This window comes from Oncorhynchus gorbuscha, linkage group LG05, assembly GCF_021184085.1.
Source record: "Oncorhynchus gorbuscha isolate QuinsamMale2020 ecotype Even-year linkage group LG05, OgorEven_v1.0, whole genome shotgun sequence".
NCBI classification, from domain to species: Eukaryota; Metazoa; Chordata; class Actinopteri; order Salmoniformes; family Salmonidae; genus Oncorhynchus; species Oncorhynchus gorbuscha.
This window is the reverse complement of record NC_060177.1, coordinates 13,417,696-13,433,272: the sequence shown is the minus strand read 5'-3', so window position 1 is coordinate 13,433,272 and position 15,577 is coordinate 13,417,696. Positions and strand designations below refer to the sequence as shown.

General features: G+C 45.4%; 1 protein-coding gene across 3 annotated transcripts in view; it reads right to left on the bottom strand.

Moving 5' to 3' along the window:
* Window positions 1–15,577, bottom strand: part of LOC124035541 (nuclear factor of activated T-cells, cytoplasmic 3-like) — a 101,565-nt gene that overhangs the window by 29,017 nt on the left and 56,971 nt on the right. For 2 of the 3 annotated variants that reach the window (XM_046349003.1, XM_046349006.1), the window contains exons 4-6: window positions 11,989–12,188; window positions 11,176–11,372; window positions 10,808–10,948 (exon numbers count right to left, since the gene is read on the bottom strand). In XM_046349003.1, coding sequence (XP_046204959.1) covers window positions 10,808–10,948; window positions 11,176–11,372; window positions 11,989–12,188 — 538 coding nt within the window. The remainder of the gene's footprint in view (window positions 1–10,807; window positions 10,949–11,175; window positions 11,373–11,988; window positions 12,189–15,577) is intronic. The other variant, XM_046349004.1, reaches the window with a different exon arrangement.

The following is a 15,577-nucleotide window of genomic DNA, read 5'->3' as shown; positions in this document are numbered from 1 at the left end:
CGTCAATCCTGTCGCTGTGCGACTGCTTCTTCCGCGACATCTTCGTCGCGTCCATCCTGTCTTCCATGTCTCCTGTGTTAAGCCCTTTCTTCGCACCCCGTTCGTCTTCCCTCCCCCTCCCGTCCTTGTCGAGAGCGCACCTATTTACAAGGTACATAAGATCATGGACATGCGTTCTCGGGACGGGGTCACCAATACCTAGTGGATTGGGAGGGTTACGGTCCTGAGGAGAGGAGTTGGGTTCCGTCTCGGGACGTGCTGGACCGTTCACTCATCGATGATTTCCTCCGTTGCCGCCAGGATTCCTCCTCGAGTGCGCCAGGAGGCGCTCGGTGAGTGGGGGGTACTGTCATGTTTGTCATTTATTATCATGTCTTGTCCCTGTGCTCCCCATGCTATTCGTTTCCCTCTGCTGGTCTTATTTGGTTCTTTCCCTCCTTCTATCCCTCTCTCTCCCCCTCCCTCTCTCACTCTCTCGCTCTCTCTTCTCTCTATCGTTCCGTTCCTGCTCCCAGCTGTTCCTATTCCCCTAATCATCATTTAGTCTTCCCACACCTGTTCCCGATCCTTTCCCCTGATTAGAGTCCCTATTTATTCCTTTGTGATCCGTTCCTGTCCCGTCGGTTCCTTGTATTGTATTCACCTTGCTGTGATTGCGTTTCGCCCTGTCCTGTCGTGTTTTTGCTGTGATTGTGTATCGCCCTGTCCTGTCGTGTTTTTTTGCCTTCATCAGATGCTGCGTGTGAGCAGGTGTCTCTGTCGACTACGGCCTGCGCCTACCCGGCGACCTGCAGTCTGTGGCCGCTTCTCCAGTTGTTTCCCTCTACAAGTCTAGAGGATTTCTGTTATTCCGTTTTGGACTTAAATAAACTCTGTTTCTGTTAAGTCGCTTTTGGGTCCTCTTTCACCTGCATGACACCCCTCTCTCAGAGAGTTAAAAACATGTTCTATAATAATAATATATAATAATAATATATGCCATTTAGCAGACGCTTTCTCCAAAGCGACTTACAGTCATGTTGCATACATTCTAGAGTTAAAAACATGTTCTATATACACCCCTCCCTCAGGCGTTAAAAACGCCATGCTCTACCAACTGAGCTTAAAAACACAGGACCCCCTCTCTCAGAGAGTTAAAAACATGTTCTATATACACCCCTCTCAGAGAGTTAAAAACATGTTCTATATACCCCTCTCTCAGAGAGTTAAAAACATGTTCTATATACACCCCTCTCTCAGAGAGTTAAAAACATGTTCTATATACAAACATGTTCCCCTCTCTCAGAGAGTTAAAAACATGTTCTATATACACCCTCTCTCAGAGAGTTAAAAACATGTTCTATATACACATGTTCTATATACACCCCTCTCTCAGAGAGTTAAAAACATGTTCTATATACACCCCTCTCTCAGAGAGTTAAAAACATGTTCTATATACACCCCTCTCTCAGAGAGTTAAAAACATGTTCTATATACACCCCTCTCTCAGAGAGTTAAAAACATGTTCTATATACACCCCTCTCTCAGAGAGTTAAAAACATGTTCTATATACACCCCTCTCTCAGAGAGTTAAAAACATGTTCTATATACACCCCTCTCTCAGAGAGTTAAAAACATGTTCTATATACACCCCTCTCTCAGAGAGTTAAAAACATGTTCTATATACACCCCTCTCTCAGAGAGTTAAAAACATGTTCTATATACACCCCTCTCTCAGAGAGTTAAAAACATGTTCTATATACACCCCTCTCTCAGAGAGTTAAAAACATGTTCTATATACACCCCTCTCTCAGAGAGTTAAAAACATGTTCTATATACACCCCTCTCTCAGAGAGTTAAAAACATGTTCTATATACACCCCTCTCTCAGAGAGTTAAAAACATGTTCTATATACACCCCTCTCTCAGAGAGTTAAAAACATGTTCTATATACACCCCTCTCTCAGAGAGTTAAAAACATGTTCTATATACACCCCTCTCTCAGAGAGTTAAAAACATGTTCTATATACACCCTCTCTCTCAGAGAGTTAAAAACATGTTCTATATACACCCCTCTCTCAGAGAGTTAAAAACATGTTCTATATACACCCCTCTCTCAGAGAGTTAAAAACATGTTCTATATACACCCCTCTCTCAGAGAGTTAAAAATGTTCATGTTCTATATACACCCCTCTCTCAGAGAGTTAAAAACATGTTCTATATACACCCCTCTCTCAGAGAGTTAAAAACATGTTCTATATACACCCCTCTCTCAGAGAGTTAAAAACATGTTCTATATACACCCCTCTCTCAGAGAGTTAAAAACATGTTCTATATACACCCCTCTCTCAGAGAGTTAAAAACATGTTCTATATACACCCCTCTCTCAGAGAGTTAAAAACATGTTCTATATACACCCCTCTCTCAGAGAGTTAAAAACATGTTCTATATACACCCCTCTCTCAGAGAGTTAAAAACATGTTCTATATACACCCTCTCTCAGAGAGTCAGAGAGTTAAAAACATGTTCTATATACACCCCTCTCTCAGAGAGTTAAAAACATGTTCTATATACACCCCTCTCTCAGAGAGTTAAAAACATGTTCTATATACACCCCTCTCTCAGAGAGTTAAAAACATGTTCTATATACACCCCTCTCTCAGAGAGTTAAAAACATGTTCTATATACACCCCTCTCTCAGAGAGTTAAAAACATGTTCTATATACACCCCCCTCTCTCAGAGAGTTAAAAACATGTTCTATATACACCCCTCTCTCAGAGAGTTAAAAACATGTTCTATATACACCCCTCTCTCAGAGAGTTAAAAACATGTTCTATATACACCCCTCTCTCAGAGAGTTAAAAACATGTTCTATATACACCCCTCTCTCAGAGAGTTAAAAACATGTTCTATATACACCCCTCTCTCAGAGAGTTAAAAACATGTTCTATATACACCCCTCTCTCAGAGAGTTAAAAACATGTTCTATATACACCCCTCTCTCAGAGAGTTAAAAACATGTTCTATATACACCCCTCTCTCAGAGAGTTAAAAACATGTTCTATATACACCCCTCTCTCAGAGAGTTAAAACATGTTCTATATACACCCCTCTCTCAGAGAGTTAAAAACACATCCATGTGTTATGATATCTACCAAAACAATGAGGGCTATTCAGACAGCTAGAATAACTGTAGCTTGTAGACCTTTTTTATGGAAGAAAGGAAAAACACTGATGCCTGGTGTGTTAAATGCAATTTCAATTCAACCACTGTTTTTTTTTACATCATTCTCCACTCGCCTTCTGCCCTCATCAAGGCCCTACAGTAGTCGTACAGTATAGTCAGTCAGTAGTCAGTCAGTAAGCCAGTAGAGTCAGTAAGCCAGTAGAGTCAGTAAGCCAGTAGAGTCAGTAGAGTAGTCAGTCAGTAAGCCAGTAGAGTCAGTAAGCCAGTAGAGTCAGTAGAGTAGTCAGTCAGTAAGCCAGTAGAGTCAGTAAGCCAGTAGAGTCAGTAGAGTAGTCAGTCAGTAAGCCAGTAGAGTCAGTAAGCCAGTATAGTCAGTACAGTACAGTCAGTCAGTAAGCCAGTAGAGTCAGTAGTCAGTACAGTCAGTCAGTCAGTAGAGCCAGTAAGCCAGTATAGTGAGTACAGTAGTCAGTACGCCAGTATAGTCAGTACAGTCAGTAGTCAGTACAGTACAGTCAGTCAGTACGCCAGTATAGTCAGTACAGTCAGTAGTCAGTAAGCCAGTAGAGTCAGTAAGCCAGTAGAGTCAGTAAGCCAGTAGAGTAGTCAGTCAGTAAGTCAGTAGAGCCAGTATAGTGAGAAAAGTACAGTAGAGTCAGTAAGCCAGTAGTCAGTAGAGTACAGTCAGTCAGTAAGCCAGTACGCCAGTATAGTCAGTACAGTACAGTCAGTCAGTAAGCCAGTAGAGTCAGTAGAGTACAGTAAGTCAGTAGAGTCAGTATAGTCAGTACAGTACAATCAGTCAGTAAGCCAGTAGAGTCAGTGGAGTAGTCAGTCTGTAATCCAGTATAGTCAGTACAGTACAGTCAGTCAGTAAGCCAGTAGAGTCAGTAAGCCAGTATAATGAGTACAGTACAGTAGAGCCAGTAAGCCAGTAGAGTACAGTCAGCCAGTAGAGTCAGTAAGCCAGTCAGTCAGTAAGCCAGTAGTCAGTAAGCCAGTAGAGTACAGTCAGTCAGTAAGCCAGTAGAGTCAGTAAGCCAGTAGAGTCAGTACAGTACAGTCAGTCGAGTCAGTAGTCAGTACAGTACAGTCAGTCAGTAAGCCAGTAGAGTCAGTATAGTCAGTACAGTACAGTCAGTCTGTAAGCCAGTAGAGTACAGTCAGTCAGTAAGCCAGTAGAGTACAGTCAGTCAGTAAGCCAGTAGAACCAGTATAGTGAGTACAGTACAGTCAGTCTGTAAGCCAGTAGAGTCAGTAGAGTACAGTCAGTCAGTAAGCCAGTAGAGTCAGTAGGGTTGTCATTAAGCCAGTAGAACCAGTAAGCCAGTAGAGCCAGTATAGTGAGTACAGTACAGTCAGTCAGTAAGCCAGTAGTCAGTAGAGTACAGTCAGTCAGTAAGCCAGTAGAGTCAGTAGGGCAGTCAGTCAGTAAGCCAGTAGAGCCAGTATAGTGAGTACAGTACAGTAGAGCCAGTAACCCAGTAGAGTCAGTAGAGTACAGTCAGTCAGTAAGCCAGTATAGTCAGTACAGTCAGTCAGTAAGACAGTAGAGTCAGTAGGCCAAAATACTCCGTCAGTAGAGTCAGTCAGTAGAGTCAGTCATTCCATCTACGGGTCCTTTTCCCGTTTGATGAGATTCACTCTGGTCAAATAATATGTTTTTCCCCTCAGAATAATAATAATGATGCACTTCATATTCCCCTTCCTCTGAGCCAAACTGCTCCCTCCCTCCCCCAGAGCAGGTAATAAAGTGATAGAAGTCAGCATGAAGCCAATGGATGTGATCCTGTTTCATCTGGACAGAGGGAAAGGACCTTTCTGCTTTTCCTAGCATTAGGAGGTGATGAGCGAACGAGCCAAAGACCAGACCTCACACTGACAGACCTGCTGTAGCCAGATGGACCAGAGTCGCCTGCCTGCATCATTATGGCTCCCCTTCCTCAACTACCTCTCTCATTATCTGCATGGCAGCCAACAAAGAACTGGTAAACTGGATGGACACACAACCAACTCACTAAAAGACCTCAATTACTGCTTGTAATAAAAACATAACATGGTAATTTAGCAAACGTTTCTATTCAAAGTTACTTTTATCATCTTTAAAAATGGGAATTGAACAAGTCCAGTAGAGAGTCCAGTAGAGATTCCATAAACTGTAATGTAGAACTTGTTATCAACTGGTGCCTGGAGCTAGGGATTCCTGTTACCCAACCCTCCTCTCTTCCTCTGTGCATTTAGGAGCGGCGTGCCGCCACTGCATTTCTTTGTATGTATGCCTCAGGAAGACCCCATCCTTTCCCCCTAGGAAGACCCCATCCTACCCCCCACAGGAAGACCCCATCCTTTCCCCCTAGGAAGACCCCATCCTACCCCCACAGGAAGACCCCACCCTATCCCCCCAGGAAGACCCCATCCTTTCCCCCTAGGAAGACCCCATCCTTTCCCCCTAGGAAGACCCCATCCTTTCCCCCAGGAAGATCCCATCCTTTCCCCCTAGGAAGACCCCATCCTTTCCCCCTAGGAAGACCCCATCCTTTCCCCCTAGGAAGACCCCATCCTACCCCCCACAGGAAGACCCCACCCTATCCCCCCCCAGGAAGACCCCATCCTTTCCCCCAGGAAGACCCCATCCTTTCCCCCTAGGAAGACCCCATCCTTTCCCCCAGGAAGACCCCACCCTATCCCCCCAGGAAGACCCCACCCTATCCCCCCAGGAAGACTCCATCCACCAACCCCCACATGAAGTCCCCACCCTACCCCCCACAAGTAACACTGACTATACATTAACTAACTAACCACAATAAACGTGTCTTTCACACTCAACGTGATTCCACTGTTGTACTCGGTTTATGGAAGGAGAAGGTGGAAAACTCTGTCATTACTACTCTCTTCCTCTCCTCTCTTTATTCCATCCCTCCATCCGCTCGCTCCAATCAGGCATGTTCTGCAATAAGCGTCTGGATTAGCCTTGATGAGGGACAATTTACACAAACCAGATCATCATTATCTCTCTCTTTCCCCCATGATGAGACACATCATGTCTGCAGGGCCCAAGTTTCCTCCACTCCACTCCTAGGGTAAAGGTTTCCACTCAATTTCTCAAAATAATGTATCTTAGTCAATAAGTAACAGCCCCCTTGACTCTCCTCCGTGTTTGAACTTGATTCAGTTTGGCCTCTTTCACAAAGCTATGGTGGGCAGGCAGGGACTGGTTCACAGAACGCTGTCACCCTTTCACAGTTTCCATCCTGGAGCCCGCCCATACTTGTGTTTTATTATTTAAAGAGTTAGAGGAGGGAGAGTCTAAATAGTGGGTTGTAGTAAGTAAAGTTCAACCCAAGCGATTAATGAAGAGGTACAGTATGAGCAGAAGAACCTACCACACTCAGAGACTCTCTCTTCTTAAGTTAATACACTAAACGGGTCAGGACAGGGCTAAATATTAACACTGATAAGGACTAGACTGAGGAGTCAGGTGTAAGCAGTAGATTGTACTGTGTGAGTGTGTGATAACCTGTGTGTCAGTCAGTAGCAGTAGTCAGATATGCTACCCATCTTTCTCTTGGGACGGACAGATAAGATCAGAAAAAGAGACTGAGATCCATTTTTAGTGGCTCTTGCTCTTGAGCTTTGTGTGTATTATAACTCAGTAGTAACATTCCATGGATGACAGAAAATGACATGTGCTTTAAATAGTAGAGCAGTGCTAGTGGGCGGGATAGCAGCATGGTGTGGAACGCACCCCAGGGCTGTAGGAGGCATGGGACTGTTCTTTTTCCAGGTGTTTCTATCTAGTTGGGTCTGACTCTTCCTCCGCAGTCAGTAAATCAGCTATTGGAACCTGTTTGATCTCTGTGTTGAAAGAGGTGATTGGTGATGGTGACATTCTATCTAGAGGATGTTGAGAAAGGTCCTTACACTCCAGCTGTTTTCTACACAACAATGGTTATGTTGTTGCAACAGCGCCTCCTCAGGAGGCTGAAGAATTGTGGCTTGTCACCAAAAACACACAAACTTTTACAGATGCACAGTCGAGAGCATCCTGTCAGGCTGTATCACCACCTGGTACAGCAACTGCTCCACCCACAACCGTAAGACTCTTCAGAGGGTAGTGAGGTCTGCACAACGCATCACCGGGGGCAAACTACCTGCCCTCTAGGACACCTACACCACCCGATGTTACAGGAAGGCCATAAAGATCATCAAGGACAACAACCACCCGAGCCACTGCCTGTTCACCCCACGATCATCCAGAAGGCGAGATCAGTGCAGGTGCATCAAAGCTGGGACAGAGAGACTGAAAAACAGCTTCTATCTCAAGGCCACCAGACTGTTAAACAGCCATCACTAACATTGAGTGGCTGCTGCCAACATACTGACTCAAATCTCTTGCCACTTTAATAATTAAAAACGGGATGTAATAAATGTATCACTAGTCACTTTAAACAATGTCACTTTATATCATGTTTACATACCCTACATTACTCATCTCATATGTATATGCTGTACTCGATACCATCTACTGCATCTTGCCTATGCCGTTCGGCCATCGCTCATCCATATATTTATATGTACATATTCTTATTCATTCCTTTACACTTGTTACAACATCCGCAGAGTACGACCCTGCCTCACACAGGAAGCGGCGCAGGTCCTAATCCAGGCACTTGTCATCTCCCGTCTGGATTACTGCAACTCGCTGTTGGCTGGGCTCCCTGCCTGTGCCATCAAACCCCTACAACTCATCCAGAACGCCGCAGCCCGTCTGGTGTTCAACCTTCCCAAGTTCTCTCACGTCACCCCGCTCCTCCGCTCTCTCCACTGGCTTCCAGTTGAAGCTCGCATCCGATACAAGACCATGGTGCTTGCCTACGGAGCTGTGAGGGGAACGGCACCTCAGTACCTCCAGGCTCTGATCAGGCCCTACACCCAAACAAGGGCACTGCGTTCATCCACCTCTGGCCTGCTCGCCTCCCTACCACTGAGGAAGTACAGTTCCCGCTCAGCCCAGTCAAAACTGTTCGCTGCTCTAGCCCCCCAATGGTGGAACAAACTCCCTCACGACGCCAGGACAGCGGAGTCAATCACCACCTTCCGGAGACACCTGAAACCCCACCTCTTTAAGGAATACCTAGGATAGGATAAGTAATCCTTCTCACCCCCCCTTTAAGATTTAGATGCACTATTGTAAAGTGACTGTTCCACTGGATGTCATAAGGTGAATGCACCAATTTGTAAGTCGCTCTGGATAAGAGCGTCTGCTAAATGACTTAAATGTAATGTAAATGTGTGTATAAGGTAGTTGTTGTGAAATTGATAGATTACTTGTTAGATATTACTGCATGGTCGGAACTAGAAGCACAAGCATTTCGCTACACTCGCAATAGCATCTGCTAACCATGTGTATGTGACCAATACATTTTGATTTGATTTTAGTTAAGCTGGAAGTACAGTACCTAAAGCAACCCAGATCTTGGATCAACTCACTGGATCCAAACTACAGAGTATTTGCTACTGTGGATATTCTAAGGTGTTTAATTTGGATGAGCCAAACAGTATTATATACACTTGGAGTCGGAAGTTTACATACACCTTAGCCAAATACATTTAAACTCAGTTTTTCACAATTCCTGACATTTAATTTAATTCTGTGTCTTAGGTCAGTTAGGATCACCACTTTATTTAAAGAATGTGAAATGTCAGAATAATAGTAGAGAAAATTATTTCTTTCAGCTTTTATTTCTTTCATCACATTCCCAGTGGGTCAGAAGTTTACATACACTCAATTAGTATTTGGTAGCATTGCTTTTAAATTGTTTAACTTGGGTCAAACATTTTGAGTAGCCTTCCACAAGCTTCCCACAATAAGGTGGGTGAATTTTGGTCCATTCCTCCTGACAGATCTGGTGTAACTGAGTCAGGTTTGTAGGCATCCTTGCTCGCATACGCTTTTTCAGTTCTGCCCACAAATCTTCTATGGGATTGAGGTCAGGGCTTTGTGATGGCCACTCCAATACCTTGACTTTGTTGTCCTTAAGCCATTTTGCCACAACTTTGGAAGTATACTTGGGGTCATTGTCCATTTGGAAAACACATTTGAGACCAAGCTTTAACTTCCTGACTGATGTCTTGAGATGTTGCTTCAACATATCCACGTAATTTTCCTCTCTCATGAAGCCATCTATTTGGTGAAGTGCACCAGTCCCTCCTGCAGCAAAGCACCCCCACAACATGATGCTGCCACCCCCGAGCTTCACGGTTGGGATGGTGTTCTTTGGCTTGCAAGCCTCTCCCTTTTCCTTCAAACATAACGATGGTCATTATGGCCAAACAGTTCTATTTTTGTTTCATCAGACCAGAGGACATTTCTCCAAAAAGTACGATATTTGTCCCCATGTGCAGTTGCAAACCGTAGTCTGGCTTATTTGTGGCGGTTTTGGAGCAGTGGCTTCTTCCTTGCTGAGTGGCCTTTCAGGTTATGTCGATATAGGACTCATTTTACTGTGGATATAGATACTTTGTACCTGTTCCCCCCAGCTTCTTCACAAGGTCCTTTGCTGTTGTTCTGGGATTGATTTGCACTTTTCACACCAAAGTACGTTCATCTCTAGGATACAAAACACGTCTCCTTCTTGAGCGGTATGACGGCTGCATGGTCCCATGGTGTTTCTCCAAAAAGTACGATATTTGTCCCCATGTGCAGTTGCAAACCGTAGTCTGGCTTATTTGTGGCGGTTTTGGAGCAGTGGCTTCTTCCTTGCTGAGTGGCCTTTCAGGTTATGTCGATATAGGACTCATTTTACTGTGGATATAGATACTTTGTACCTGTTCCCCCCAGCTTCTTCACAAGGTCCTTTGCTGTTGTTCTGGGATTGATTTGCACTTTTCACACCAAAGTACGTTCATCTCTAGGATACAAAACACGTCTCCTTCTTGAGCGGTATGACGGCTGCACGGTCCCATGGTGTTTATACTTGCGTACTATTGTTTGTACAGATGAACGTAGTACCTTCAGGCATTTGGAAATTGCTCCCAAGGATGAACCAGACTTGTGGAGGTCTACAATTCTTTTTCTGAGGTCTTTGCTGATTTATTTTTATTTGCCCATGTCAAGCAAAGAGGCACTGAGTTTGAAGGTAGGCCTTGAAATACATCCACAGGTACACCTCCAATTGACTCAAATTATGTCAATTAGCCTAGCAGAAGCTTCTAAAGCCATGACATAATTTTCTGCGTGGTCCCATGGTGTTTATACTTGCGCACTATTGTTTGTACAGATGAAAGTGGTACCTTCAGGCGTTTGGAAATTGCTCCCAAGGATGAACCAGACTTGTGGAGGTCTACAATGTTTTAGATTTTCCCATGATGTCAAGCAAAGAGGCACTGTTCGACCATGTGAATTAAGAGTCAGCTTGTGGGTCAACAATATTTTATTTGACTTTTATTTTTAAAAGGGAGACACCATAGAGACCAACATCCCTTTTACAAGGGAGTCCTACATACTGTATACACAATTTACTAAATAAAGTCAAATACAATATAATACAAATAAATCAAGAAAAAAATCACATTCCTCAGCAAGGATGTCCCTAAGGATCTCCCCCTGTGTGTGAGACGCTGTGTGTACAAGTCTCTTACCAGGGCCCTTCTCCAGGAATATGACCTTTGATTCGGGGAAGAAGTTGGATCCTGTGATGACCATCTCCTCTCCCCCGCTGACCAGACAGCCGGTCAGACTGGCCTTCTCTACCTGGGGAAGCTCCTGGGCCGAACGCTGGGCTGGGAGGATAGATGAGAGGAGAGGGGTTTACATAGGCAGCAATGTACATATGAGAGAGAGACAGAGAAAAGAGATGAGTGGGGGGGTGGTAAAGAGAGAGAAAAGGGCTGTATATATGTGTGTGTGTGTGTGTGTGTGTGTGTGTGTGTGTGTGTGTGTGTGTGTGTGTGTGTGTGTGTGTGTGTGTGTGTGTGTGTGTGCATCTGAACAGGATCTGGATACTCACAACACTCCACAGGGATGGATGCAGCCTGTAGAGAGAGAACCTTCCCATTGGGCTGGGGAATGTGAACACGAAACACCACTCGCACACGCGTGTTCTTCCGCCCGATATCAGTCTCCCCCTTCCGCAGCTCAATGTCTGAGTTGCGCAGCTTCAGAATGCCAGCACAGTCAATACTGCAAGAGAGATAGGGAGGGGAGCTAAGCAACACCCCCCGATTGGGTATCAATTAAGCAAAGGCTGAATGAATTCCATAATAAACCTTTGCCATCATATTGTGAAAAAATATTGAGTCAAATTACAATGTGTAAATGCTGTAAATATGATTTATTAATGCTACAGCTATGAGGGAAACACCAAATCTAAGACAAAACATCTTGGAAATCCAGAGCCTTTGAAGTAAAAGCCTAAATATATACTGTGGTCAATGTAGATCCCTAAATAAGGGAATAAAGTGTATTGAAAGCATATTCTGTTTGGTGGGAAATTCTCATATTTTCCTGCTGAACTTAACCCTCCTGTTGGTTTAATGAAGACAAATAAAATCCCTACCGTGTGTATGTATGTATGCGTGTGTGTGTGTGTGTGTGTGTGTGTGTGTGTGTGTGTGTGTGTGTGTGTGTGTGTGTGTGTGTGTGTGTGTGTGTGTGCGTGCGTGTGTGTGTGTTTGTGTGTGTCTGTCTGTCTGTCTGGATATTACGATCCTGTTTGATCATAAACTGTTATTTTGACACTTTCTAGGTCTTCCTCTGTGCTAGGAGGTAGGACTCATAATTCAACTGAGTAATGTAATCCTTGAGCGACCATGACACCCACCTGGCAGACATATTGTTTTCGGGAAGCAGAGGAATCTCGAGAACTTTGGTGCTGGAAATGATGATCTCCTGGCTGGCGGTGGCCACCGTTTTCCCAGTGATCCGATGCACCTGGTAGAAGGCGTGAGGTCTGAGGTAGCGGTCGTCTGCCGTGCCGATGAACATCTGTAGGTTGACAGGCTTCTCGTTGTAGCCCATCAGCTGAGACAAGGCAGAGATATGGAGGGAAGGGGGGAGAAACCCCCCCCCAAAAAAAACATGAGTATGTAGATAGAGTCCATATGAGCATCGCACTTCCAGGACAATCTGCACATTTCCTTTACTTCCCAATGCCACTTCTCTCTTTTCTGGAGGGAGTCTAGCCTAAATGTCAGCTTCAAACATTCAAGTGAAAACCCCAGTCAGTCAGGAATTTCTGGCAGGATCTCTGGAGATTCATCTGGATCCCTCTACTTGGCCTCCAACCAGGTCAACACACACACACACACACACACACACACACACACACACACACACACACACACACACACACACACACACACACACACACACACACACACACACACACACACACACACACACACACACACACACACACACACACACACACACACACACACAGGCACACGCGCAAACACGTTCTCTTCCTCTAACTCTCATAAACACTCATAATTTCCCCTTTGTCTACTCTCTGTTTTAACAGGGATCACAACCCGCAGTTACCTCCAAAATCCCTTCTACAGAGGAACCACCATCTCAGACCTTAGCCCAGTATTTTCCGAGACAAACCCCCAACAGGTCATAGCTACCCAAAAAGACCAAGCAAAAAAACGAGGAGACACATTTTCAAAACACGAGAGAGAAAGGAGAAAGAACATGGAAATGGAAAGGGAGTGAAAAAAAATAATCTTGAAAGACATTCTTTGGTGCACCACAGTGCCGGAAACAAAATGACTACAACTTTACTGAATGGAGTGCAAACTTGGAAAAAGAAGTCACCACGTATATGATCTTCAACTATATAATAATATATGCCATTTAGCAGACGCTTTTATCCAAAGCGACTTACAGTCATGTGTGCATACATTCTACGTATGGGTGGTCCCGGGGATCGAACCCACTACCCTGGCGTTACAAGCGCCATGCTCTACCAACTGAGCTACACAGAACTAATTCTGTGTGGTCTATCGTGCACCTTTTAAAGAACCTTTTATTGGTGAAGCTGCGGTTTTGGGTTCTAGACTAAACCTGTCAGTGAAATTGCCAACCAACGCCCATGACCCTGATCCAGCTGTGGTGCCAGTGCCAGCTTGGCCTGAGCCCTGGGCAGCCTGTGCAGCTGCTCTCTCCTTCTTGGCTCTTTCAGGAGCCAAAATGGCCATCAAGCCTGCCATGAGAGGCCCTCCCCTCCATCCACTCCTCAGAGGGACAGAGAAAACACCGACAACACAATCCCACTACTGTTAGGAATGTTGTGCTTGGCAGGGCCCGTGACGGCAGGATGGCACCCCCTCCACCACAACTTCCACCCACCACCCCCCCGTACCCACCTCCCCGACCCAGCCAAGCCACATCCAACCCCTGGCTCCACTGCAGCTGGAGGGTTACCCCTGCTCCCCACCCTGCGTCACACACCGGCGTTACCGTTTGGGGAACGAGAGAAAAAGGTTAGGTGTGGAAGGAGAAAAAAAGAGAAAAGAAAGGAGGGGGGTTTGAGGGTGGGAGTTGTCATTATGCAGTCCACAGACCAACAGCAGCCAAAACAGTGAAATTATGGTCTGGATGGAAACAAGTGGACCTGAGAAAAACACCAACCACCAAAAATCACATGCCGCTAGGTTTCAAAATATTTACTTTCTCTGAAACCAATTATTGGACATCCTTTTCCTTTCCAGCTCCAACTGAAAGCTTGACTGTGGTGGTGTGTGCTCACTTAGGGGGGAGAGATCCTATCAGCCACTCCATTGGTTTTTATTGAATTTTCAGACTATTTTCTCTCTGACTAAAACACATAGCTGGGACCCAGCGGGGTCAGAATAGAGGTATGGGGGCCTGTTGGGGTCAGACAGAGTCAGTGGAAACGATGTGTTATGTTTAGTGGTCTTTGAGAGAAGACGAGTCCCCTGGGTATCATACAGGGTGGTAGAGACCTCTACTACTATAACGCTGAAGACAGGAGCAGGGTTCTAATGAGCATAAAGCCTCAGTGTTCTGAATAGGGGTAGGGAGGTGAGGTAGCCGGGACACACAGTCTTGCAAGGCGATGCTGGTCAGGGGCTTTGTTAACGCAGTGAACCCGAACCTACCCCCTCTCCCTGACCTCTAACCTCTGTGTGTGTGTGTGTGTGTGTGTGTGTGTGTGTGTGTGTGTGTGTGTGTGTGTGTGTGTGTGTGTGTGTGTGTGTGCGTGCGTGCGTGCGTGCGTGCGTGCGTGCGTGCGTGCGTGTGTGTGAGAAAGGTGGCAGGGTTTATGATGACCTGGCTCTTCATAGGCCTAGTTACAGGTTAGAAGGCCCAGCTGGTCTGGTCTGGCTGGTTAATTCATCTTCAGGGTAGATGGGAAAAAAAATGTAAAAGCAGGCCCAGCAGCTGCCCACTGCAGCCCTGCCAGGCTCAACTCAACCAGGTTAGGTCACTCTCCTCTGTGCTTTGCAGCTCCGCCTATTTATACAGGCAGGCACATCTAGGAAAGCACCAGCAACACATGGAGACCTTTAGAGTATGGGTGATTAGACCTGTTCTGTTCCATTTGGACTTCATTCTTGATTCTTAACCTTTCAACACACGGCAGACACATTACCGCTGAGCAGTAGGCCTACTTCCAATTCAGGTTGATGTGGTACTGGACAATTTGTATCAGTTAGGATTTCCAGTTCCACAATGCATTGTTCATGCTGAAGTACTGGGTGCTTACTAATCAAATGCAGCCACTGCTTTAATGAACAAAAACCAAAGCATTTTGATATTGCATGCATTAGAACAATGGAGTAAAGAGCACCTGGCAGAGGGGCACACACAGGCTTAGGATAGAACTTAAAGTGACAGGGAAAGCCCCCTAAAGTCATTCCTAGCTGGATGTCTTGGAAGTGTGCCCTCTAAGCCTGCTCCTGTTGGACCTACAGGCTACAGGCTGATACCTAGGAGACAAGATGACTCCTCCCTGACCCTGCACTGACTACGCTAAGAAGCTTTTGGACGGCCGGGGCGAAGCGTGCGAGGTCACATCCTTGTCTCACACTGTGACACACACACACACACACACACACACACACACACACACACACACACACACACACACACGCTTCGGGCGATCAGCCTCAGAGGCGGTACCATATTGCCCGTCGATACAAGGCCAGAGTCAGGGATAGGGCCTGTTGCATCCACAACACATTGGCACCCAGCTGAGCGGACAGGGTTGGTGAACAGTCCAGTCTAGTAATGGATTAGTCCATCAGAGCTTTTAAACAGAGGAAGAGAGGTGCACTATAATGGTCTCTTAGATCTGCAAATAGGAGAACTACCATTGATTTAACCCTACCTTAATACAGAGACACAGCTGTTATAGTGCTATTAATATTGTCCCTACAGGG